Source organism: Phyllostomus discolor, chromosome 2 (genome assembly GCF_004126475.2).
Source record: "Phyllostomus discolor isolate MPI-MPIP mPhyDis1 chromosome 2, mPhyDis1.pri.v3, whole genome shotgun sequence".
NCBI lineage: Eukaryota > Metazoa > Chordata > Mammalia > Chiroptera > Phyllostomidae > Phyllostomus > Phyllostomus discolor.
This window is the reverse complement of record NC_040904.2, coordinates 13,699,511-13,727,083: the sequence shown is the minus strand read 5'-3', so window position 1 is coordinate 13,727,083 and position 27,573 is coordinate 13,699,511. Positions and strand designations below refer to the sequence as shown.

The 27,573-nt window shown below is 46.2% G+C and overlaps 1 protein-coding gene across 8 annotated transcripts in view; it reads right to left on the bottom strand.

Moving 5' to 3' along the window:
* Window positions 1-13,257: 13,257 nt before the first annotated feature.
* The window catches only part of LOC114489650 (amyloid beta precursor protein), a 245,126-nt gene continuing 230,810 nt past the window's right edge, over window positions 13,258-27,573 (bottom strand). For 4 of the 8 annotated variants that reach the window (XM_028503545.2, XM_036017550.1, XM_036017548.1 and 1 more), the window contains 3 exons: window positions 26,469-26,569; window positions 23,399-23,545; window positions 13,258-14,490 (listed from right to left, as the gene is read on the bottom strand). In XM_028503545.2, the coding sequence (XP_028359346.1) occupies window positions 14,389-14,490; window positions 23,399-23,545; window positions 26,469-26,569 (350 nt within the window). In that variant the 3' untranslated portion in view covers window positions 13,258-14,388. The remainder of the gene's footprint in view (window positions 14,491-23,398; window positions 23,546-26,468; window positions 26,570-27,573) is intronic. The other 4 variants (XM_028503548.2, XM_036017549.1, XM_028503546.2 and 1 more) reach the window with 1 other exon arrangement.

The following is a 27,573-nucleotide window of genomic DNA, read 5'->3' as shown; positions in this document are numbered from 1 at the left end:
CACACTTATCTGTAATCTTAGGAAATTTTAGGAGTGACTCAGAGAATGGCAGAGAGAAATACATTACACCAGAGATATTGGATTGCTTGGGAAATGTCTCGGTGGAATAGAGATCCGTTATTGTCAAAACGGTTAAACCGGCAAAGGCAGCAATACATGAAGACAAAAATCAGTTCTGTGTTGGAAACTGCAAGCAGCAGGGTGCTCTTTCATCCATTACTTCCATCATAATATTTTCATCTTTTTGCCTCTGGGCATTAAAAGGCAACTAATCCAGCACTCACAACAGCCATTAGCATAAACAATAAAAAATGAATGATCGGGTGGACACATTGATAGCATTTACATTCATTTATTAAAATGCAGATATACTGGTAATGTCGGTGCCAGAGCAATTTGCATCATAATGCACTGGACCATTTTGGGGGGCTTTAATTCTGGTTTCTTTTATACAGGGCCATTGGATGTGTGTGCATGTGTTTTCAAGAAAATATCTGTGTGCTGCTCAGTGTTTGGTTGTTGGTTTTGTTTGCTTCTGTTTTTGCTTTTTCTCGAAGTTTTCTGATGTCAGAAAATTGTCTGCTTTCTAGGACAGGAAAAAGAAAAAATTCCCTCTAGCTGTCCCTTGAAGGAGAGAATTCTGTTTCTTTTCTGCAAACCCACAGGCTGCCGTGAGAACAATCACCAGACAGAAGCGTTGGGCAGCACTAGGCAGCCTGCTGCCGTGGTCTCTCCCCGGTCGTCCCAGGGACCTGCTGAGGACGATCCCTCCTAGCCCGGACCTCTGAAAGGCGAAGCCAAGGACGTAAGCACCTCTCAGCAGTGCAGGAACAATGGAAGTGTCCGCCTGCCCACCGCAGCTGAGCCCCACGGGCATGCACCCCCAGCTGTGTTTGAACTGAGACAGCAGAATCCTTCCTTTAATATTCTGGAAACAAGAGGGGAGAACACCACCACGATATGTGTTTTCTTTCCTATTTGTCCCTGAGTTTTTGCCTTTTAGACAAGACTATTGTGCAAATCAGAGGGTTTTTTTCTTTCACAAAAATCCTTGCGGTAATGATCAGGAGCAGCTTTGAGCCCCACGCTGTTCTGCATGGCTCTGCCAGCAATGTCATGCCCTGCCGTACATCACGGTGAAAACTGGGAACATAAGCTCAGTCCCTTGACTCAACAAAATCATATGTACATAGTTCGCTCTGTGGGGGGTGGTGTGGGGAGCTTCACAGCATGACGATAATGTAGCAGAATTATTTCAGTCCCCTCTCAGTGTGGCCTCACGGAAAGAGGTGAGTCTCCATTATACTTGATTAGCCCCTTGAAGTTAGCCTTTTTCTGACATAATGTGGAAGCAATACAAAATGTGTTTACACAGCGTGGGTGTGCCGTTTAAGATGAGTTTGGCCTTGCCAGTCCAACATTAACTGCAGTGAAGAGGAGCACACGCCTTGTCCCATATGGCACTGGGGAGGAAAGCCAAACAGTGCCCCCTGGCTCCCTCTGCCACACGGGTTATCTCTCCTGGTGAGAGCGCCCTCATGCTGTTGGAAAGGTTCCCTGGCCCCACTGGGGGGTTGGGTGGTGCTCTGCAAAAACCACTGGGCTGGGGGAACAGCAGCTGGGGACCACAGGCAGGAGACAGCTCAGAGTTTTGGTGGAACCAAGACTTCGAATTAAGGGGTGGTATTAGAGGCTGTGAGAAAATAAATACATAAATACATAGGCATTGATCTCTGACCCTGGTTCCTGGCACAGAGATCCTGACACCTTTGCAATTTGCCAAGTGATCAATAAGAACATCTTTTGTTTTGTTGAGGTGAGTGTGGGTGGCCCGCTGGGTGGCTCTGACATGGGGGCTGGTCTCCAGAAAGACCAATAGGCTGTGATAAGAAGCTTGGGATTTTCACTCCCCCAGCCGGCCCCACCACCCCTTCTCCAGAGAGGGGAGAGGGGCTGGAAATGGAGTTAATATTTGACCATGCCTATATGTGGAGCCCTCCACAAACTCGCAAGGGTCTCAGTCTGGAGGAGCTTTCAGGAGGCAGAACACATTGGCACCAGAAGTGTGATGCGCCCCCACTCCAGGAGGACCGAAGCTCCTCCTATGCTCTGGACCTTCCCAGACCTTGCCTTGTGTATCTCTTTGTCTGGCTGTCCAGCTGCATCCTTTATCATGCTTTAATAAACTACTAGGCCTAAGTGAGTATTTCCCTGAGCTCTGCCAGCAGCTCTAGCAGATTTTTTGAACCCAAGAAGGAGGTCACTGAAGCCTCTTATGTATATAGCCGATCAGCCAGAAGCATGGTGATAATCTGGGCTTCCCACTGGTGTCTGAAGAGTGTGCGTGTGTGGAGGTGGGGAACCACCTTATGGAACTGAGCCCTAACCTGTGGGGTCCGACACCATCTCCGGTAGTGTCCGAGCTGAGTTAAGTGGTGGGACACCCAGCTGGTGCCACAGAGAAAGGCTCGGGGTAGGGAAAACCCTGCACACACTCAGTGTCTAGAAGCACGAGAAGTGAGGTGTTCTGTGTGAGTGACAAAGGAGACCCACAAGAGAGAAGCACACGGGGGGGGTAAGAATGGGGTTTTTCCTACGCAGCAGGAGGAAGACGAGATTCTCCTGTTTCTGAGCCCTCAGACGCAGGCTTGGGGAGAAAAAGAACAGGTGTCCGTGGGAGCTGGTGGTGGGAGCAGGGGAGAACTGAGTGGCCCTTCTCACACGCCCATGAGCTGCAGGGAAGTCACCTCGTGGAGTTGGACTTCAGTTTCCTGTCCGGTCAAATGCAGGAATCCATTTAAATGACCTCTAGTGCCCCTTTACCTCTAATACTTTTTTATCTTTCATATGCTTCCCCATGTCCATTGCAGCGTTATTTACCGAAGATAAGACGTGGAAGCAGCCTGAGTGTTCATCGGCAGACAAATGGGTGAAGACGAGGCGGTGCATTTATACAAAGGGATACAGGGCAGGGCAAGTTGTGAGTGTGCAAAGCACAGTGAACTTGTATTATCATTAATTATTGTATTATTTTCCATACGAACAACTGTACACCTAATTTTGCCCACCCTGCATCACTCAGCCACAAATAAAGAAGGAAATCTTGCCAGTTGTGACAAGAGGGATGGACCCAGAGGGCGTGGTACTAAGTGAGGTAAGCCAGGCAGAGAAAGACAAGTAACACATGATTTCACTTTTATGTGGAGTCTAAAAGACAAAATAAACAAGCAAGTGAAACAGAAACAGACTCACAGATACAGAGAACATTTTGATGGTGCTGGATGGGAGAGGGGTTGAAGAGAGGTGTGAAAATGAAAAAGGAATTAGATGTAGAAGTTGTGCCCTGGCTGGCGTAGCTCAGTGGATTGAGCACGGGCTGCAAACCAAAGTGTTGCAGGTTTGATTCCCAGTCAGGGCACATGCCTGGGTTGCAGGCCATGGCCCCCAGCAACCGCACATTGATGTTTCTCTCTCTCTCTCTATCTCCCTCCCTTCCCTCTCTAAAAAATAAATAAATAAAATTTTTTAAAAAATGTACAAGTTGCCAGTTATAAACACAGGCATGGGGAGTGCAGTCAGTAATATTGTGATAACTACGCACGGGGCCAGGTAGGTACAAGACTTATCGAGGGGAATCACTTCATCAATTATATAAATGTCTAATTACTGTGTCGTACACCTGAAACTCAGATAATGTTGTATGTCAACTGCAACTGAAAAATTCAAAAACTATTTAAAAATATGTTTTGATCTTAAACACTTGGGAAGCATGTTGGTAACTAGAGTGAGAGAAGGAGCTTGGGCACGTAGGTGCTACTTCTTCATCCACGTTTCCCAGACAGCCGTAAAGTCAAGTGTGATACACTCCTCTTCTCCCGAGGTAAAGGTACAAAATCCTTAGCCAGGGACATTTTTAGAGGCTCTCCGGGGAGGCCCCAGGCCAGGCCCTGCATGCGCGTTGGCCTCCGTCAGGGAGAGCTCGGAGGGGGCAGTGCTGAGGTCTTCGCTCAGAGCTCAGTGTTTTTAGACTATCTGTCTATTTGAGGAAGAAGCTGTCTTCCATACACGCAGGGTTTTTATGAGTAGCCTGAGCTCAGAACGACGCTGGAGACAGCAGATGCGTGATTATAAATACACACTGCAAGTGGCGAGGTGTCCTTTCCAGGAGCTCATTTCGCTCGGCCCGAATTGTGCTTCCTGCTTTCCTGCAGCTTATTAAAAATTCTGTGCTCTGTGAGCCTTCGGTGGAATACTTCTGAGGTGCTTCTACTGCTCTGAGTTTGTCATTTCTCTCTCTCCTATTAAGTACCTATATTTCATGGTGCAATTCACCGAAGCTTTTATCATAATTCCTAAGTGGAAGTAAAATTCTTCTGTAATAGGTGTAATTTTCATCAAATGATTGCTTTCCTATTCTCATTGTTGGCTCTGTATTGCTTGATGGGAAAGGATTGCTGGCCGTAGATAAAGCTGTCTGGTTTGGAAGGATGAATAAAAACGATGAGGCAATTTAGGAGCTTGCTTTTCGCCACAGAAACTTATCCGACGCCTATTTCCTCTGCCAGGCCCGCTCAGCCCATGGCCCCTGCGCCCATGTGGGAGAAACTACCATAGGGGAAAGGATGAAGGAAAAGACGCTTTATGTAGGCCTTGCCAACTTACTGTGATGTAAATAGTAAAGTTATTTAGTTTATGAACTGGATCTGGAGCGAACAAAACAAGATACACAGTTCCATTGGTTCTCTCTTTTTCTAAAAGACTTTATTTATTTATTTATTGTAGAGAGAAGGGAAGGGAAGGAGGTAGAGAGGGAGAGAAACATCAGTGTGTGGCTGCCTCTCTCATGCCCCCCACTGGGGACCTGGCCCACAACCCAAGCATGTGCCCCAATTGGGAATTGAACCAGTGACCTTTTGGTTCACAAGGCCACACAATCAATCCACTGAGCCACACCAGCCAGGGTGGTTCTCTTTAGTTTCTATATAGTATTTGCACAGGTCATTCCCCTTCCATTCCTCCTCCTTCTTGATACTTCTCTGCTAGTTGCCCAAAGGTGACCACACACATTCATTCACTGACTCAGCAAATGCTCATTGAGCAAGCATCCCATGTGAGGCTCCGTTCCAGCACTAAGAATTCATCAGTGAACCAGACAGACAAAAACAAAAACAAAAAATAAATTAAAAAACAACAACAACAAAGAAAAACCAACCATCCTGCCTTTATGGAGTTTACATTGTAGTGAGAGGAGGGCAATAAGTAAATAAAAATAAGATGGTGCCAAGGGGAAAAATGGTGGAAGGAAGGGGTGTAGGAAATGCTGGGGGCCAGGAGGGAGCTAAGTTTGAACCAGCATGGTCAGGAAAAACATCATCAAATGGTGACATTTGATCAATGACCTAAAGAAGTTATAGAAATAAGATGAATGGATAACCAGGGGGTTGTGATTTTTTACCTAAACAACTGGAAGAATGGAATTGTCATTTATTGAGAAGGGAAGAGCTACAGAGGAAGCAAGACATGTAGGGTTTGATGTCGAAGATGTTAAGTGTGTGGCATCTGTTAAATACAGGGTGGGGCAAAAGTAGAGACACAGTTTACCCTTGTATTATTATCCATTGTATTGTTTTTCATGCAGCCAACTGTGACACTACTTTTGTTCCTCCCTGCATTTGCATGGAAATATCCACAGGCAACAAGGAATCCAGTTCAGGAGGCAGGCCCATACTCAAAAATAGAAACGGAAATCGCCCATTCCTACCCATGGGAATGAAGACACATCCTTGTGTGCCTTCAGCAGACTTCCATTACTCGTCAATTGTGCTAGGCAGATCAGGAAAGGGGATTGGCCGTCGTCTCTACTTACTGTAATAAAACATATGTTTCCTAATGCGGTGGTTTTAACACATATTCACAAGTTCTTTGACATGCTTCTCATCATGAGATGGAGTCTATGTGCCCATCCTTTGATCTGAGTAGACCCTCAGGACTATCTCCACGAATTAAGTATGACAGAAGTGATGTCACGGAACTTCTGAAACTGGGGCAAAAAAGGTGAGTTTCAGCCCCCTCTTTTGGGATATCCACCCTTAGAACCCTGCCACCACGCTATGAGAAAGCCCAGGTCACATGAAGAAGCATATGTGGAGGGAAACTGAGGCTCCCCACTGAACACCCAATCTGACAGCTGGCACCAGCCTGGCAGCCACGTGAGTGTGCCGTCTGGGAAACAGATCCTCCAGCCCTTGGCTGAGCGGCCCTCAGTTCTGTGTGGGGCAGACACAAGCCTTCCCCACTGAGCCTATCCAGACTGCAGATTTGTGGCAAAATAAAAACTGCTAGTGTGCAATCACTGTTGGGGTGGTCATGGTTACACGGGGACTTAACTTGTAACATATTAATGAGTGGAATGTGGTGGGTTTCTCTGTTGTTCGTTTTTAAACCGTGGCATCTTTTGGTCCTGGGCATTATCTAAGTGCACACAGGAGGTACTCACGAGCTGTTGTTAAGTGAGTGGGCCAGCCGAGGTGATGCAGCTGCGGCCGTCTCACGCACGGAAGGTGGGGAGTTCACGTTCACTGAAGAGGTTCAGAGTTTGGGGAAGTAGTTTGGACTAGGAAAAACTCTGTTCAGGGTAGTTAAAAAAACTGTCATTTGCTCCAGAGCACATAAAACAGGTTCTCCAAGAAGATTTGGTCATCCCAGAAAACTTACTGACAATGAGTCATTTACTTTGCAATCCACTGTAAAGCCTTTTCAGAAAGAATGTCGTTCGCCATGAAGCATCACTGCCTGCTAAGTTAGTATCAGAGCTGGTCACTTGCCCAAGAGATGGGTGGAGGACCGTTTTGGTTGCTTTAATAGCCACGTGGAGCTTCATATTTTGATTTGATTTGCAAATGTATTCCGTAGGATGTACCTAATCCAAGCAAGGGGATTACATAAGTTATTTTGTGCTCCAATTTTTCCTCTATGCAGAAAATCACACCACCGTCTGGCCCTTGTGTTTGGGGATGAAGGAGAGGGAATGAAAGGGAACAGGCTCAGGGACCTTTCAGAATCCTCCACAAGAGGATTATTCCTGAGTGACCAGCCTAATGGGAAGACGGTGCGCATGGTTTGGCCAAAACTTGTCTTTCTTTTTTCATTTCGACGTGGCAATGCACGGCATTACCCAAGTAACGAGAGGGCCGATGGAGTGGGAGCGTCCTCTTTTGAAGTCTGTTTGGTGTTATGAATAAAGAGAAAAGAATGAAAAATACCCTCTACTTCCTGGACCCTCTCCTGAATAGGTAACATCTATATGCTATTTATTACATATCAGACAATATTCTAAACACTCTGTGCATTAACAAATTTAACTCTCTTCAGTGCAGTGTGAAGTCCTGTCGTCTTATTTTACGAATGAAGAAACCAAGGCCCCAGGGGGCAGAGCCTGACTCAAAAGTCTGCTTTCTTGAAGCAGATACCAAATTCCCTCTTATTAAAAAACAAAAACTGAAGAGAACAGCATTTTGCCCTTAAAGAAATTGGTTTAAACATTATTCAAAATAGTAAAAAAAAATTCCAAAAAAATGAATGCCCTTATGCTGTCATTAAAATGATTGGTTTAAGAAATTTTTTAAAATGCCATGAAAATGTACAGCCATTAACGCAGCAGGGTATGGGTTTCAAGATGTGAAAAAAGAGCAAGTGAGTTACGTGACTATGTGCTGGGAGTGTATGAGGACTGTCTGAAAGTATCTGGCCATGCACTATGAAAAATGGAGACATTTACTGAAGAAGATACAAGATACAAGATACAAGAAGCGTTGTACATAGGACAATGACACCTCAGTTCCCTTCGAAGTAGGCACGTTTGGACCTCACACAGTTCTCCCAATCACCATCAGCAGCCCTGTGATATTCTCCTGAATCTCATCAACAGTCTGGAATCTCTTCCCTTTCCAAGGTGATTTTAGTTTTGGGAAAGGCCAGAAGTTGCCGGGCACCAAATCTGCACTGTAGAGGGGCTGAGTCCCCTGGGTGATTTGATGTGTCACCAGAAACTCCTCTGCATGAGACATGATGCAAGAGCAGACACATTGGCGTGATGAAGCTGCCAATCACCAGGTGTTCATAGCTCTGGCCTTCTGAATCATTCAAATAGTTTCCAGTTTCTGCCGAAGAATGTTCAAATTTAACGCAAAATTTGATGCAGATTTGTTCCTCTACTAGCTCAGTCGTTTTGAATGTGACGGCCACACAGTACATATGCTCACTCAACAGCATCTACCTCTCCCCATTGACTAGGACAGTGGAGTCGTCATTGTTCACACATGCGCATCCCAGTCCACTCTCCTTGGCTGCCAGGTTACATGGACACCGTGCAAAATGCTCTTGTTATGTTAACAATGGCTGGACATTTTCTGGTTAGGCCTTGTATATATAAAAGTATTAACACTATTTCTGTGTGAATGAAGGGATTATGAGTGAATCCTTTTTTCTGCTGCATTAGGTATTTTCTGCATTTACTAAAACATGTTATTAAAATAAATATAGGAATTTGAGCTTGCGGCTCAGGGAAAAGGTCGAGTTTGAGCTTTTGCTTTGCACAGTTATAACTAGCATTTTCCATGTGGCTGAGGTTACTCGGAGCTGGTGCACAGAAGACAAAGCTGAGGGCAGAACCTTGAGGTCCACCATCCAAAGCAGCAGCTCTTGACATTTCCTGGCTTATACAACCATGGTGGGGTTGCGAGGTGTAGTATAGATGGGGTCCAGGAAATTGCATGCGGGGTGGGGGGCAGGGCATGCCGGTAATTCGGTGCAGGTGAGTGAGAGAGGCCGTTGGGAAACACAGATCTGAAGAATGGCACCCCATGGAGGATGCAGGTAGGAGGCAAAGGACACAGTCATGGCCAGGAAGACAAAGGACTTTGGAGACAATATGTCATAAATATTTTAATAAAATGGATTAAAAAGCACAGTGTGTTATAATAAACAGTTGCTCTCCGTGGCTGCAGATTAGAATCACCCGGGGGAGCTTTAAAACATATGAGTGTGGGGGTTTGCTAGTAATGGTGGTAAACCTCCCTCTTCAGCACTGCTAAGAGGAGGAGACACTGAGTCCGCAAATGACTTGTAAGTAGAGCAATCAAACAAAACTACAGAAATGCCGACAGTGCGCCCCCTGCCGGCCGGCTGCAGCCACCACACGCCAAGGCCTGCGGAAATCAGGGGCAAGGAGCCTGAAAATCCCTGGGAGAGGGGAGCGGAGTAGGACCCTTGGAGAAAAAGCAGACAAAGCCACCCCGGAAAGAGAAAGGAAACAATATCCAGGGTCTGGCAGAAGTAAGGCCTGCTTGAGTGTGGTTGGTAGGGTAATAATACGGGTGTAGTAATTTATAGTTTTCATTTGAACATTTCACCTAAACTGTCATCTGGTGTGCGTGAGTGTGATATTACGATGTTACACATTTTCTAATAAAAAGGGGCATTATTTGTGCCGGACCCTGTATACAAAAATAGTAACACCGAGAGCCCTGGCTATGGACAGGGGCCGGAGTGTGCAGGACCAGAGATTCAGACGGGAGCTCCTGGGGGTCGTCAGGGTCCATGGAGAAGGGGGGGGGGGTGTCCTGGGAGACTGGTAGCAAAGGGAAAAAAAAAAGCAAATGAAGGCTCCTCCAGAAAACAGGAGGAGGACCACACGTCAGCTCCTTCCCTCCTCTCCCTGCCCCAGCCATCCGTGAAGGACACTCACAGAAGGCAGCAGAACAGGCAGGAGAATGCGGCACGAGGCACCTGCCCTGCGGAATGAACAGGAGCGGAAAACGACAGGCCATTTCCTCAGACAAGGACCGCAAAACGCTCCAAGGTGTGAATAAAAGATTCTCGGCTGGCCAAGTCTCCTTCCATCCCCAGCAACCCTACGTTTGAAGAAAAGTGGTAACACAACACTCAGTATTAAGTAAAAATTCTTCAACGTGCATTTGGGGGGAGGGATAATACCCTGAATCAGAATACAAAAACTAACAGAGATGTCAAGGGGAAAAAAAACAAAGAAAGAAAACAAACGAGAGCTGATGGAACTTAGGAAATAGAAGAAAATCATATAACTGTATCAGTGATGAAGAGCAATTATAAAGTGCCCAAAGGGTTCAAATAAAAACTTAATAAAGGATATTGAATAAAAGAAGGAAAACAGCCAAGGAAATGAAAACAAAGATAAAGAAAATAAAAAGGATCAGAGAGAAGGAGGTTGAAATGGAAACGAAGCAAAGGAGGCTGCAAAGTTCCCATTATTGCTGTCTCTGAAGAAGAAAAAACAAATAATGGAACAGAGTATCAAACTCTAAGAGCCAGTTCCAGATACAAATGAACCGACTCTGCTTATGGAAAGGGCTTGGAAAACGGGAGTACTTAGGAAAACTGACCACAAATAATCAACTCTGAAACACCGCTTGGTAAAATGAGTACACTGTAAAAATACAGAAAAAAAAAAATCTCAGATCCTCTAGGCTAAAAATGAAAAAAAAAAAAAAAAACTTGCAAAGGCCAGAATTAGATTGGCTTCGGATTTCTCAAAAATAACATACAAAGCAAGGAAACAGCATGGAGCAGCAGTTTCAAGAAACTGAAGGAAAAACAAGCTGCCTTTCCAGCTTTAAGTGACAGAAAATCAGTTCTGAATTTGCTGGAACTGCAGGAATACCGTACACACGGGCGGTTGCTGCAGGGGAATTTCTGGGAGGGTGAGCCGCATCCAAGCAAAGGATGCCTGGGAACGAAGGATGGACAGCGAGTTTCATTTCCCTTATTGGATCGAGGAGCTCAGACTAAAACAGGGTGCGCTCCTGGGCTGAAGAAAGTAGGTTGCATGTAGAGCAGATGCAACGGAAAAAATGGGAGGAGAGAGAAAAGAGGGAAAGCAGAGAAAGAACATGGACTGCTGGGGAGGTGGGAGGTAGGAAGCCCGTACATAACACTTAGAAAAGACAGAAAAAGGTTACTTAAGGAAAAAGAGGTTAAGAGCACTACAAAAAGGATTAGTGCAAAAGTAACCACTAGAATGAAAATACAAAGCTTCCTATAAAACACACACACACACACACACACACGCTCATATATGCTCACCAAGAGCCATCCCCACATTGGGGCACAGGAAATGTGACACACTCAGCAATTACCACATGAAATACAAGGCATGACAGAATAGGGGGCAAACACAGCAGTCACACCACACCACTGAGTAGGCCCAACTTGCCTGTGAAAAGATTTTCCAACTGGCTCACAGAGCGGAAACCCAATCCTGTCCTTGTGCAAGACAGACACGCACTTAAAACGCGAAGCTGAAAACAGAGGGTGGAATATAAGGGATAAGATAAAGACTTATCGGGCCAATGGAAACAGCAGACAGAGGGTTTGCAATCATGAGAACGAGGCAGACTTCAAAGCCAGCGCTAAAGACATAAACAAAGAATTTGGAGGGGTATGAAATGGCCCTTGAGCATATGAAAAGGTAACTGACTTTACTTATAATAAGACAAAATAAAAATTAAAACTGTATTGAGATGCCAAGCCTCACCCATAAGGTGGATCACATCAAACTGCCCCCACCCCCTGCCCCCAAACCTCATTCGTCTTTGGCTTGGGTCACTACTGCTATAATCCTATTTGATGACACTTTGGTTGTGTGTCAGTTACCCATTGATTATTCCCCCGACCAGGTGGAGGACCCTTTCAATACACCTCTCTTTGAGAACCAGGGGTATAAGGCATTAACTTTTCATAATTGTAACATATATGTACTTTTAATTTTTTTTCATTAATGACCAAATCTAAACCTTGCAGTTCCTGAGATTGAAGGCTGGCCTGGGATCCCGAAACATGCTGTATTTGGGAAAGTTGGATTTCATTTCGTTAGTGTCATTGGGAATCGTTTTATCGGGGCTAATTTTGCCTTGTTAGCCACCTCTCTCTGGGTCAGGCGAAACAGAGCTGCAGCTTATGCACGGACACTGTCTCGGGCTCCACACCCTCAGGGGGCAGTCCTGTCTAACTGCCCCTTAACAGGGCAAGAGGACGATTTGTTCTCATGAGGGTGGGACCGCTCAGACGCATTTTAACCGAGCCTGCTCACCGTGCACAGTGATGTGATGCAACGGTTTCGTTGCAGTTGGAGAGGTTGCAATGGAAAGCTAAAACGTGCTGGCTCATCCCCCTGCTCACCTGGTACCAGGCACAGCACTGCACAACAGCAGCCGGCGTGTCCCTAGACCTCTGGGTTAGCCGTTGGGTAGGCTGCTATCCCCAACTTAAAGATCACGTACATATGACTTCGTGTTAAAATGGATATAGAACGTTGGTTCTCAAATGGGGGTGATTTTGCCCCCTTAAGGGACATTGGACACCTGGCAATGTGGGAAGACACTTTTGATGATCATAACTGGGAGGTGCTACTGTCATTTGGTGGGTGGAGGACAGAGATGCTGCTAAGCATCCTACAATGTATAAGACAGCCACCCCTCCTCGCCCCCTTCCTCAACCCTCATTTCCCTGCAAGAAATTATTCCTTACAAACTACATCAATAGTGTCAGGGCCCAGAAATACTGTTTTATAGAAAACTGGCTGTCAGCTGGACTTAATTTTCATCTCCCTAAAACTTTTCTCTTTCTTATTTGAGACTGTTACGGTTCATTAGAATGTTTGCATGCCCCCCAAATTCCTGTGTTGAGATACTGATGCCCAATGTGATGGAATTAGGTGGGGGCTTTGGACTGACTAGGTTATGGGGGTGGAATCCTCATTAAGGGGATTGGTGACTTAAAAAAGCAGCTCCAGAAGGTCCCTTACTCCTTCTACGACGTGGATTCGAGGAGGAGTCTGAGGTCTGGAAGAGCCTTCCCGGAACCCGCACCCTGATCTTGGACTTCTAGTCTCGAGAACTATGAGACAAATTGATGCCGTTTAGAAGCTACCCAGTCTGTGAAAAATAGGTAAACATTCATGAGATGGACTGAGACACGGACAAACCTGAGGACCAAGATATGGCAGCAGAATGCTTTGGACCGAATAAAAGTGGAGTTGGGCCGGGGAGGCATGTTACCAGCACCGGGGGATGTGCGCGGGCCCCACACTCTCCATCTCCGACGTGCGACACCAGCCGCCGTGCACGCCCAGCGCCAGAGTCCGCGAGGCTCCTCGCCGGTCCTCAGAAGACCGACTCCTCCACCGGTTTTCGCCGTGGAATCACTCACACCAGCACAACGGCGCTCCTCCAGGAACGTTTTTATTTACATGAAAACACCATTTTATACAAATTGAAGAAGACAAATCTCAAAGAAGGGTTTGCCCAGGCATGCTGTCCCCATTCCCTGATTTCGCCCTTTCCCTTTCAGTTTTTTTTGGCATCGCAGAGAAAATGTGTCAGACCGGCTAAAGGGCACGAAACCTGCCTCTTTCCCCCCCAAAATCCCTCTGAATAGTTCACGTCCACCCTCATTCTTCAAAGAAAACTCTTGCCCAGGGTTATTTTATTTAATTTATTTATGTAATACAGTGTAGAAAGCTATATGGTCATAAGCAATGACTGTACAATCATCCTGCAGAAATTTTTTTTTGAGGGAGAATTCGTGGTAATTTGAGACCAGCGGAGCAGTCCCTCCCCCCCACCCCCCTCCCCCCACCGATAAAAGTGCTTACAAGGAACAGGGATTCTTTTATTTATCAAAGATCCAAAGATACATGGACCAAAAAAATTTCAATTCTGAATGCCTAATGTGTGCACATAAAACAGGCACAAAGAAATAAATGTGTATCCTCATAGTTCCCATGTCACAAAGAGAGCAGAAGCAGCAATCTGTACAGGAAAACGCAGTCACGGAGAAAGTCCTCTAAGTCACGTGGAATACTCGGAAGTGTTGAACTCTAGAATGCATAGTGATCAGGAAAAGAATACTTAGGCAAGAGAAGCAGCTAAACTCCCACGTCCACACGAAGCGTCCCCCATCGATTCTTAAAGCATATTTCAAGTAGGACTTAACTGGGTCACAAACCACAAGAATAATATACAACCGGCTAAGGGGCTACGTGATAAATAATCAGGAGAGAAATCTAATCATGCACTAGTCTGATAACAGCTAAGTTCTTTACAGTACACAAAAACCATTAATGATGTAGTGTGGAGACCAAAATGTAAAGGGAGAGAATACATTGCTGATTCGTGTGTTAAATTCAAGTTCAGGCATCTACTTGTGTTACAGCACAGCTGTCGAAAGGCGGTAATGAGTGAGTAATAAAACAGAAGGGCTGGTTCCTTTCCACAATATTCTATAAATGAACACCGATGGGTCGTGAAGCAATGGTTCCGCTGTCCAACTTCGGAGGCTGCTGTGGCGGTTGGTCTAGTTCTGCATCTGCTCGAAGAACTTGTAGGTTGGGTTTTCGTAGCCGTTCTGCTGCATCTTGGAGAGGTGGCGCTCCTCTGGGGTCACAGCGGCGTCAACCTGAAAAGCAAGCACAAGGAAAACGGAGTAAAAAACCCCAACCTTTAAAGAGTGCACGTGGAGAAGCTGTCAGATGATAATTTCAGGATGGCGGACTACCCACTATCTTCTGTCTTCTGCACGCGGACACCTGGAGCAGAGCCCTGTGCCCATCAGTCACGCAGATGCTCCATCTGGCCACCAGGTGGCGCTTCAAACCTTGACGTGCTCTTCCCTTGCTTCCCCAACTCAACAAGAACTAGATGATACATACAGGGCAGAAAATTTATGTTTTCCTCTTCCCTGTTGGCTCGAAAGATACACCCGAAAAAACCCCACGATGGAAGACTGCTTTACTTGAAAGTGTAGGGGAAACTAGAAAAAACCCCAGAGTATCAGGAAGAGAAATCCTGCAAAGTCTCCTGGGAGACGCTCCAATCTGGACTGTGCTACCTTCCCAGGTTTAATCTGTCCTTGTTTTTGCTAAATGCAAAGTGATGAAGAAAGGTCGGAGGCTCTTTCAATCAAAATGACAATATATATACATCAACGGGGTTCTCATTTGGCACAGAAAAAGAAAGAAAAACGTAACAAGGACATGCCACTTTAGATTAGATTATCTTTTCTTTTTCTTTTAAAAAAGTGAGCACTAAGGTACTACAGAAGTATTTCCTGCTAAAGGTTTAAAAATAGACCCTCTGTGGACGCAGTGCCTTACCTCTAACATTAGGCCAGCAACTGTAAACTTGTTGCGCTCACCCCACCCCAGCGTCACTGTTAGGACTCAGCTGTGGGGAAGCCTGTGATGCAGCCTCTCACCCTGGGCGAGGCGTGCGCCCTGTCCTGTGGGGTCTCGTCTATCCGCTCTGCCTCTCCGAGTGCACAGAAAAGGCGGAGTACCTAACTCTCTGCTAAAGGAATAAAAACTGGCGCTTGTCACTCTTTTTAAAATTTCTCTTCCGCAAAACCACCGGAAGATGAAGGAAAAAAAAAAAAAGCAACACCAGTGTAACCAGAATGCAGAAGCCCATTTTCCAAAGAGAAGTTAGGAGGCAGAGTGCAGAAGACGGTTTTTCCTTCAAGGCGATCTTTCTGCTCTGCGCACGATGGCAAAGGGCTCCCCACACGATTTCCAGGAAAATACTGCAGGCCTGTCCCCCACGGCTGAGGGCTGCAAAGCGACATTAAGCTCCAAGTGCTGTCCCACTGCTGCCCAATGGAAGAAAAAGAGCAGAGTAGGCGTGTTGCTGGTGCTAAGACACGGTGTCTGGGGAGGGGGCTCGATGTGACACCGTGACGAGGCCACACCGTCTAATGAATAACCGGGACTGAAGAACTGGTGTTGTGGCCACTGTGGGGAACAGTACGGAGGTTCCTCAATAAACTAAAAATAGCCACCGCGCGACCCAGCAACTTCACTTCTGGGTGTTTATCAGAAGGAAATGACTCCACAGTGTTAAAAATATATCTGCACCCCTGTTTGTTGCTGCGTTATTTACAATAGCCAAGACATGAAAACAACCTAAGTATCCATCGACGGATAAGTGAACAGCAAAAATGTGGCACACACACACACACACACACACACAATTATTCAACCATGAAGAAGGAAATCTTATCCTTTGTGATAACACGGATGGACCTTGAGGCCACTATGCTAAGTGAAAAACGAGAAAGAAGAAAACTGGATGATATGAATTATATGTGGAATCTAAAGCAACCCCAAACTCAGATACGGAGAACAGTGTGGTGGTTGCCACGGACCAGAGGTTGGGGGCGGGCGAAGCGGGTGAAGGATACGAACTTCCAGTTACAGAGCAAGTCAGGCCGTGGGGACGTAATGTGCACCGTGGCGACTCGCATTAGCAGCACTCTCCTGTGTACTTGAGAGTTGCTAAGAGAGCAGGTCTTAAAAGTTCTCATTACAAGAAAAAACTCCTCAGGTGATGGATGTTGGCTACACTTACTGCGGTAATCGTTTCACAACTTACACATGTATCAAATCATGTCGTGCAAGCAAAACTAATACATTATATGTCGATGACGGCTCAGTAAAACGGAAAAGAGGATTTGTCAGTATGCTCCGGCACCCCTGGGGTCAGTTACCGTGACCCGCAGAGGACACTGTTCGAATGGACGCTCAGCGTCACCAGCCTCACGGGAATAACCGCCTGTTTTCCCGTCAGCAGCAGTGTGTTACTCAAACCTGGGCATCCCTGCTCTGTGCCAGCCCCTAACTGACATGGCAGAGAATGTCAAGGTGAAAAAGAAGCCTGGCTGCGGAGATCCAGCCACAGCTGCCGCGTTTCCGAGTGCAGGAAAACCACAATGGTGCTGGAACACCGAGGTATCATAGCTGCATGTGCTCCGGGGGCCGCAGCAACCCCCTCCCACCCACTGTCCGCCGTCATCCGTGTTCATCATGTGCAGAGGGACACCCGACAATTCAACAGTTTATGTCCCCTCCGAAGCCCAAAGCCAAGAGCTTTAGAGAGCCCTGCCAGAAATGTGAGGCTCGGGGGCTGGCGTGAAACCCAGGCAGCTAACCCTCCTCTTTCGTCACGGCCCCTTTTCTACTTGCTCCTCCTCTGTCCCTGGCCACCAGGAGGTGGCTCCTGTGTCACCATTCCTGCCACGGGGGACGCAGCCTTCAGACCTCCGGGGGCCTGGAAGCTCCAGGGAAAAGGGTCATTGTTACAAAATGGCACCCAGGGAGTACAAATTGTAGCTTTCTTTATCCCCAATGCCCTGGAAACAAAATGTGAGACATGAACCCCCATGTTCATGGATAAACCCATCACTGAAGGGAGGGCTTGGGCCAAGGCAGAGCCTTCTTCTCCAACAGGCTCAGCAACCTGTCACTCACGGCTAAGCAGCAGCACTGTGTGGGCCACCACGAAACCACACACGCCTGCCAGCCCACTGTCCCCTGTGCAGACGAGCACCTTAATACTATGTCCCTTAAAGCAGAGCTGGGGGGAGTTGGGGCCAGGAGTGCTTGTTCTGGAAGGAACGATAGCACCGTGATGTCAGCAGGGATGGCTGTCACTAGCTGAGATGAAAATAAGCATGCACGCCACCTCTGAACATTCCCTCCCGGACTGAATTGCATGGCAGCGGCATGATCTGTGGTGTCTGCGTTCGGCTCCTGGTCTTCCTGAGAGCCCAGGGGGCCTGACTGCATACAGCTGGCCTTCAGTCTCGGCTGAGCCCACACAGCCAGAGCCGCCTCCTCCTAACAGAGCCTTGGGGAGAACCTCTGCATACTCTTCCTACTCCTCTCTCTCCCAACTAGACTCTTTGGAACCACTTATCCCTTCACTGCGTCCAGGGGAATTTACAGCTCAACCGTCACACACGGTCTGTAGTCTGAAAGGCACCTTAAGCCAGCGAACACCACGCTTTAATCGCATGCTGGACGGCCACCAGCAGATGTGTGTTGACGGTGCCTCTTTAAAGCGTGGCACCGAGTTAGATCGAACAACTAAATCCCGACCCCTGCAACGTTCCATTTCAGATCCTCCACATGGATAAGCAGAGAAGATGAACTAAAATGTACGTGATGACGACAGAGAGGGAGAACGTAAAGGAGGCAGTAACTGGGCAGAAAAATGAAAGCAAAGCAAAGAGCAGCCAGGTTTCCAACCCCCCATTCATCCTTCATCCAGCATCGCTTTTTGCTCAGCTGTGTACAGGTTTCTTTCCTTCATTGTCATCCGATCTCTTGATAAGGGGTTACGTTTGATGCCCCCATTGAGGAAGTAGTCTTCAGGTGGGCTCTGGAACCTTCGCTCTGCCTTCACCATCATGTCTGATGTGTCCCCCCTAACCTTCCAATGTCTCGCCCTGCTGTTGGCTTTGGGACACATGGGGATTCTGAGTCCAGTCTCACTTGTCCTCACCTCCACTTCCCCTTTTCACCTGCCCGTTCGGTCCCGCTGTCCTGCAACACCTCGTGAGTGCCGCCCTCCTGCCAGGACGAGAGGACCCCCGAGGCCAGAGTGTTTTTAGAGTGTCACCAGCACGATGGCACGTGCATCAGAAAAAGGCACACGCCATAACGCTACGGAAAGCTAAACCAGCTACTACTTCTCTTCTTGTTTAGGCCGACAGCGAGATGGCTGGGGGTGTGGAGAGCCTTCTGGTGTTCCAGACAACAGCTCTGCGAAGAAAAATGTTTTCCACCCTATAATCAAGAATTTGTGTCCTCCTCCCCTTAATTTTTGAAAATGGAAATATAGTTGACATACAACTATGCAAATTTAAGGTGTACATGTTAATTGGATATATTTATTCACTGTCATATAATTGCCATTGTGGTGATAATTAGTGCCTCTATCATGTTAGAGAATTATCTTTTCTTTCTGGTGGTTGGAATAATTAAGTTCTAGTCTCTGTGCAAGTTTGATGATTACACTATTGTCTATGTTTACTAGCCGGTGCATCAGATCTCTAGGGCCTTTCTACTACTCAAGTTTGTGCCCTTAAACAACATCTGCCCTAGTCCCCTCTCCCCTTGAAGGCGAGGACTCCATTTAGGAGGACTGGAAAGAGCTACAATATATATTTGCAAGTATCCACTGTCAATTGACATCAGTGCAGAAAAGTACCATCTGCTACCAAACAGAACCCGGGGTCGATGGGCTTTGGGCTTTGCAGATTCAAACACGAGCAACAGTGGATAACTCAGCCGGAGCCAGGCTGCCCGGCCACCACGGAGGGCGGCACATTTGGGAAGCAGTACAGCAGAGGGCCACCGTGTCACTGCTTGCGGCACAAACAAGGCGTAGGGATCTCCTTGGGAAACCGTGGTTAATGGCTCACAGAATGAATCTTTGGCCTTACGGGCAACCAATCACTAAGTCAATGTTTACTGCTTAGTTTTTAAAAACCAAACCCGGCAACTGCTCATGTCCCTCTGGTAACAACTCTGTGAATAAAAATACCAGGCTCCAGTTCATTTCTGCATTTCTGTCCCCTTCTGTCAGGGTCTCCCACTCGGAGAAGGGGAGGTTTCCCGGGCACCAGTGCCTTCTCACGACTTCTTCAGGACCGACGGCGTGAAGTGCCCTGTACGCTGTCCCGACAGACTCTAGCCAGTCCGCCGGAAATATTCATGTATCCCTTTCTGTCCTTAGGGAGGTGGGGTTACTCACTAATCAGAGCAGGTGAGTCGGAGCTGGGAATGCACCTGTCCACGGGCACTTGAGGGGGCAAGCCTGCAGAGGCAGGCGGAGAACGCTGTGCAGGAGGAGCACTTGCACGCGGTGCAGACTCAGGTACGCTCTTGGAGAAGTGGTGCGCTGTGACCCCTCAGCACGCTGCCTCACCTGGCCCAGGTGAGATAACCTCGGTGCCTAGGCTGGCTTGCAGCTCTCCGTGTTCAAGTTCGACCACCCCCGCTAGACTCTAACTTCCTTAAAGGGCAGGGATGGGGGACAACACCGTAGATGAAGTTTGGGCCCAACACTGTGTCACAGCTCAACAAGGCGCCCGAGAAAGCGGTTCTTCAGAAACACATGCGAGGCGGGACATTCAGTCTAGAGAGGTTTCTGGTTGCTGGCAAGCAGCTAGAAAAACGAATATCAAAAGAAGAGCAGAAGAACGGCCCTCCCTATAATTTTGTTTCTTTAAGGATGTCTCTTGGCTTAAACATTATTTCCTCCCCCACCCAGCCCGCCCGAATCTGTGTTGAAGTGTCAACTTTTCTCATCTTCCATGTCCCAGGAGACTTTTCTTGGTAACGAAAAGAAACATTTAACTTGGGTAGCTATGATTATGCCTTTAAGTCTTCTTTATAGCCTTCAAAGGCATAACCGCAGAGAACTAGTTGTCTATGGGTTTTTTTTTTTCCAAAGAAGAGATACTTAGACGATCCTCGAATGTCTGATTCAGTCAGAAAAATTTTCAACACTCAGGTCCCCAGCCTTCTATTGGGAAAGTCTGAGGTGGGGCCCGGGGATGAGCCCTTTCCAACAAGCACCTGGTCCGTCCTGGGAGAGGCCGCCCTTTCCTGTGCAACGTTACTGAGCTCTGTGATGGGCTGAACTGTATCCCCCTCCAATTCATGCATTAAAGTCCTAACCGCCCGTCCCTGTGACACCATACAATTGTATTTAGAGACAGGGTCTTTCAAGAGGTCATTAAGGTTAAATGAGATGACTAGGGTAAACCTGAATCCGGTAATTCTGGAGTCCTTACAAACAGGGGTGGTGGTTAGCACACGGACATGCACAGAGGGAGGCGGGGCAAAGGCACAGGGAAGGCCACGTACGCTCCATCCAGGAGCCCTTGGTCTCGGACTTCTGGCCCCCAGAATCATGCGGAGGTGAACTGAACGTCTGTGGCTGAAGCCCCCAGCCTGCAGCTTTGTGATGGCAGCACTAGCAGGGAGGTCACACTGCTCCGTCACCAAGTCGCTGAGGTGCCACGGGAGCCTAGCTCTCGCTCCCACAGGTTAACCTACTGCGAACACTCATTTCGTCACGTTGTTTAAACTGTCGATGACATTAAGTGAGGTCTTATACTGTGTGTGGCCTTTGTCACCAAAGACAGGCACTTTGGTAAGAGGAAGCTGCCTCTGGGATGGATATATCAGTCCAAGATGATTAAAATGCAATTATAGTAAAGAAATTAAAATAAGGGTTTTTGAATTACTCAAGTAGGTAAAACCTTTTCTTTGCCCAAACCTGGGATTACAATGAAAACCCAAGCAAAACTGTTCTGAGTAGGAATGAGACGAACTGGTGCCAGCGATACTGCATTGCATGCTGTTTGGAAGGACCCGAGCTCAGAAGCACTATTATAAAAAGAGCAACCCCCCAGATCTGATGACATCGTCATTGCTGATTTTATGTGCTCACACTCCAGACTCTCAATCACTCAGTTCTTTCACATTCTGTCACTCGTTCCCTGGATTCATTCATTTCTTTGCTTTTTAGCACCTCCACCCCCTGCCCCCCATATGGACAGAGAAAATAAGATACAAAGCCAATTTCCATCAGTAGCTTCTGCGAGCAAGTGGCCTGGAGATTTTAGAGGCTGGACAGAGTGAGGTGCCTGGCTCTGCACAGATCTAGTAAGTACATTGAAGCTGTTCCCGCTCCCCGACAACCAGACGTGGGGTTTGGGGCTCGTTTCCTTGGGGTTAGTGAGAAATTTAACTCGCTGGGAACACCTGGGCTTTTCTCTGAAGGAAAAAACAATGGAGAGGATGTGGGGAAATGTGTACTTTGACCTTGGCCCTACTTGGCTCGACATTGGGCAAACACTTCCGCTTCAGTCTGGGCCTCTTTTCTCATCTATAAAATGAGAGGAGCCGTCTGGTCACCAGGATGGCTTTCATCTCTAACAATTCAATGCCTCACTAGACGAACGGACACTCCTTCTCCTATTGTTTCCTAAGGACTTACACATACCACGAGGTCCCCTGCCCCCAACTGCACTTTAAAAGCATACAAAGAACTTACTTATAGATTTTACTTTTTAATACTTATAGATTTAATACTTTAATACTTATAGATTTTACTTTTTAATACTTTGTATTATGGGTTTAAGAAGTCCCATTTCCATCTTGTAGCTCACTCTGCTTTGGCGTGACCCACTGCCTCTGTGCTGTCCACAGACACGCTGGCCAGAGACTGGCCCGTGGGCAGAGACGGCCTCAAGGGCATCGCTGTGCAGTGACTGTGACCGTCCCGGGAGGGTCCTCTCTCTACCTCCCGTGCACCTGCACTGCTGGCTCGGACCTCGGATGTTTCAGGTAAGAAGTGCAGGGTCACAGGCTGAACACCTTGAATAACCTTGCATGCTCTGCTCAGTTGTCTGGTATGATTATTTGCAAAACTTTAAAGCTAAGACTCTTCACTGAAAATTATTCTTTACTATTACCTGGTTTTAGGTAGAGATCAGGCTCTTTAAGACACACACAAAATCCGGGAATAAGTGTGTTTAGATTTTTATTTGGAAAAAAGCAGCCTTCCACTTCCTTTTTCCTTTTTAAGTTCTGCCATATTTTTTCTTTTCTTTTAAATGCTTGAGGGTAATTACACTTTTTAAAGCCAGGCATTATCGTTAGTATTTTGGTATTTCAATACAAATGATAAGAAGTCGATGTAGCATTGCACTACCCCGATGCCCTGGTCATGGTACTTATGTCAGAAGGAATAAAAACCAAAGTAAGAAACAGCATGGGTGGAACTGGAGGGCTTTATGCTAAGTGAAATGAGCCAGGTGGTGAAAGACAAATACCATATGATCTCACCTATAAGTTGGGGCTAATCAACAAAACAAACAAGGAAGCAAAATTGAACCAGAGACACTGAAATAAAGAACAAATGGACAGTCACCAGAGGGGAGGGAGATAACAGAGTAAAGAAGGGAAAGGGTAGTCAAGGAACATGTATAAAAAGACCCATGGACAAAGCCAAAGGCAAGAGGGATTGATGGTGGGGGTGGGCAGGGCAGGGGAAAAAGTGGTGGTGGGAAAATAAAAGAACAACAATAAAAGAAAAAAAATTCTCAAAAAGAAAAGAAAAGACAAGAGCTGCAACTGGAGAGCCCCAGGCAGGAATACAGATTTTTCTCAATGAAGAGATGCACGGACACTGAAATAGGGGATAGTCTGACAGTGACCAGAGGGGAGAGAAGAGGGAATTTCAGGGGGGAATGGGTAGGGTTTACAGGAACAAATTTGGAGGACACATGGACAAAAACTAGGGGGAGGGTGGTAAAGGGAGGGAAGTGGGGAGGGTTGGGTGGGTGGGCTGGAATGGGAGTAAAAGGGAGAAAACTGTACTTGAACAATGATTAAAATAAAAACAAACAAAAAAGAAGAGATGCACGGATGGTCCTTAGTCTAACGCCAAGCAAAGATATCCCCTTCTGGTCCTTAACTCCCACCTGCACACACGCAGCCACGGTTACCTACCTCCACCACACCATGATGGATGGACGTGTACTGTTTCTTCTTCAGCATCACCAAGGTGATGACAATCACTGTTGCTATGACAACACCGCCCACCATGAGTCCAATGATGGCACCTTTGTTTGAACCCACATCTTCCGCAAAGAACACCTTGAAAACAATTCAGAAAAGGGATTGTCACCGCAGAAGACGTTATGATGAGGCATATGTAAAGTATCGGTATATTCAGCTTATCTCATGCTATAATTTGAGTTGTTGGTCACGCCATTTTTTGGTGTATACTTGAAAAAAAAATCACACATCCTACGTAACTAAGAATGACATTTGTAGTCCACAGAACAGTCTACAATGTGTGGCAGGTGGGGCTAGCAAGGCTACTTTCCCCCCAACATGTCCCTAGGGAAGCAAAACAGAAGCCAAGAAGGACCCGAAACCCTTTGACAAGTGACACATTCGGTAGGAGGTGGGATGATAGACTGAATCTATCAAAAGCTGTGAAAGCATGGATCCTGATTATAAAAGGAGGTGAGCATCTTCCCAGGCCCGGCAGGTTTAACATGGGGAGACCTGGGGCATGGAAACTACGCCCGCAGACGCCCTACCTTCCTTAGAGGGACCTCGGTACACAGGAGTAAGCGTTCCAAAACAAAGCAGTCAAACAAAAGACAAAAGACATCTTGCTACCCACTGTTAGCCACAGTAACTCAGCAGGACACTAATTAACCCTGAGAAGCATGTTTAAAAGACAGTTGTTTTCAAAGGGAAGTAGTATGTCAGAATTTTTCGTAAGTCACAAGAACTCATGCTTTCTTAACATGTTGTCTCCAGAAACCCAACTAAACTTGCTATTTACTTGGATTAAATATAAAAAGAATCTGGAGACCCTTGTACAGAAGGAATTTTTTCAGTAGGATACATTTGTTGTACTACAAGTCTTCCTAGTGTTTACAAAAACAAGTTACTCTTTTCTAAATGTAACTACTTTTAAATAGAACTATAAATGTAAACTGCAACTTTTATCATCTTTTTCTTTTTTTTTTAATTTTATTTATTTATTTTTAGAGAGGGAAGGGAGGGAGATAGAGAGAGAGAGAGGAACATCAATGTGCGGTTGCTGGGGGCCGTGGCCTGCAACCCACGCATGTGCCCTGAATGGGAATCGAATCTGCGACACTTTGGTTCGCAGCCCGCGATCAATCCACTGAGCTACGCCAGCCAGGGCCATCTTTTTCTATAAGGAGATGATCTCATGCCAGGTCATTGGCCTAATGACTACAATGTGCTGTACAAGTTTAAGGAAAATAGTCTCCTAACTCCTATTTTCATTTAGTATCAAGACAGATTTGATCATGTAAAATGACAGATTTTCATAACTAAAACCCTCGTTCTAGCAATCTGAAGGAGCAATATAACATACAGCAAACTACGAGTTTGACTCATGGTCTCTTTGCACCACAATTAGTAGCTGTTCATAAATATTTCACTTCTACAGAATTTGCTAGCTTCACATATTTATAAAAAGCAAATCATTAATTAGCTAGTGAGACAAGTGTGAGGTAATCAGCAAGAAATGCAAGCCTGGACATCTTCCTATGCCTTTAAGAAAATACTGTAATTTTGTAATATTCATTGCACTAATTATAGTGCATTATCTTATCAAGGGGTTCAGCGGCGGGAGCGGAGTCTCCTAACTGCTGCCGCTGCCATTCGTCACTGTCGCGTTACAGGAGTCACTGTAATTGCAGCGACGGACTTTTATGACAGGGGCCCCAGAAAATGCACATCGACACATTAATCTTCAGCGCTCCGCCCCAGCAGCTCCCGGTCTTTGGTGGCCCCCCCCCAGTTCTTCCTGTGAGCGCTTCAGCATCAGCCCCCTCAAGAACGTCCCTGATTCTACAATAACTCTCCTGGATCAACTTGCCAGTGAAAACCATGCTCCAAAAAGCTGAATGTCCTTTTACAAAACAAAATTATGGGAGTTAAAAATGAAAATCTGGATCTTGAGTCAGTTTTTGATTTGCTCCAATTAATTATTCAGAGTGAAAAGTCGAGGTGTAAGCAATACATTAAAAGCATTTCTTTTGGAGCTTAATAGCCGGATGTATGAATTTTACTTATAAATATTGGAAAGATAAAATTCCCCTTGAAAGAAAAAATAAAAACCACACACAAACTAAAACAAAAATAAGAGCCTGAGCAAGCCCTTCTCAAATATTGTTATGATAATTTTACTATCATTTCTTGTTCACCACTGAATGTGTGATAAAATTGTCTCCTGTATTCATCGAACCCTCTTACTGTGCTTACTGATAAGATGGAAGGAGCCCTAACATAAATCAGGATTTATCTGGAGCTTTTTGGTAAAGGGTTTTTACATAATGACTAGAGCTGCCTGCAATGGAAATGGCTGCTTTTTGATTTCCTCTAATTCCAGTATTTTTTGGGGGGGGGGGGAAAGTAGGGGGTGGTGATTTTGTCTGAAAAGGAAGCTGCGGTTTTCCCGGCTCAGCCTGTAACCATCAGCACTGCTGGGAACGGCCTGCAGCGTCGCTCGCCTCGGAGGGACTCGGAGATCCTGCCCCCCCCCCAACCCCCCGATCCCGCCCCCGAGAGAGGACTTAAAGCAAGGGAGCCGGGGACAGGCAGGAAGGGAGGATGAGAGGGGGCAGCGAAGGAATCATCACAAAACGTGCCCTTGAGCCGATGATGGCCAGAATAAAGTGTTCCATGAAGCCAAGTAGTGTTTGCACGTGTTTGAGATTTTGGTCCTTCAAATAAATATATTATAAACCTGTTTTCCTAAAAAAATAGAATGGAAGTTAATCAGCCTGGCTGCTATCATAAACATCAATTTTACTCTTAGCCCAGGGTGGGCTTAGCGGCTTTGCAGACCAAAGAACTAGACAGAAAGAACCTCTCTTTCTTCATGTTTCCATGACGATCCTATAAACAGGTGTTGTATTTTTGTTTCTCATCTTTTCCTTAGCTGGACGTGGGGCACAGGGTGAACGGGCGTTGAGAAGCCATCTGGCAAGACAGAGAGCAGGAAGGGGCAGGTTGTTTCACGCACCAGTTTTTGATGATGAACCTCGTATCCCGAGTCGTGCCGGAACTCCGCGTCCATCTTCACTTCCGAGATCTCTTCCGTCTTGATATTCGTCAGCCCCGAACCTGCAGGGCACCAGAGGCGTTTAGTTACGACCCGCACCACAGGCCACGTGCTGCCTCCGTGGGCAGTGACGCCACGACACAACGGCCACCAAAGACTCTTTCTAGGCTCGGAGTTAGATGAACATAGACTAGTGATTTTTTCCCAGAGGAATGACATGCTACATATATAAATCCTTCACCACCACCACCACATATTTTAAACAAAAGAGACTTAAAGATTAAAGAAATCTGAAGTTAAGGCTTCTATTGCTTTTAAACACTCTATATAGTTTATATATGTATATATACATGTATGTATATATGTCATATATAAACACTATATATATATACTCACATATATATATAATTATATATATATAATTTTTAATGGGTAAAAACAGAAGTTAAATGTCAGTTGGGGGATGGGCAAATCTTTGTTTCTAGAGTATGCTGGCTTGTTTTAGGGGCTTATTGCTTAGTTTACTGTATGTCTTCTAGCATGTGCTCACAATTCCTTCAGAAAAAAAAATAAAAGCCTTTAAAGATGAACATCAATTACCTGGTAGAACAAAACTGCTACTTTGAGGCTGTGTTCCCATTATAAATAAATTATGCACATGTATTTATGCAGTGAGGCATTGTAAAAGCCCTACCGTGTATCTAGCTGAGTGATTTAGGGACAGACTCGAAGTGTCACTGGCTCGTCGCCGATAAGGAGCCATGGTGCACACTTTCAAGAGCCGGAGCAGGCCCTCTCAGGGAGGCGTCTTCGGGACTAACAGACTCTTCCTTCTCTCTACGTTGTTAGATGATTCTTCCACTAATTATTACAACGCATTTTGTTTTTGAAATAATTTGAAGCTTACCAACAAAATGCAAACTCATTTTTTTAAACAAAACCCCTCCACAAAACTACAAAGTATAAATTTCTACATTGTATTTAAATAGCAAATGCCAAAATTTTAGGATGAGAAGGGCTTTTAACATCATCTGCCCTCGGGGGTTCCCCACCAAAGGCCAACTCG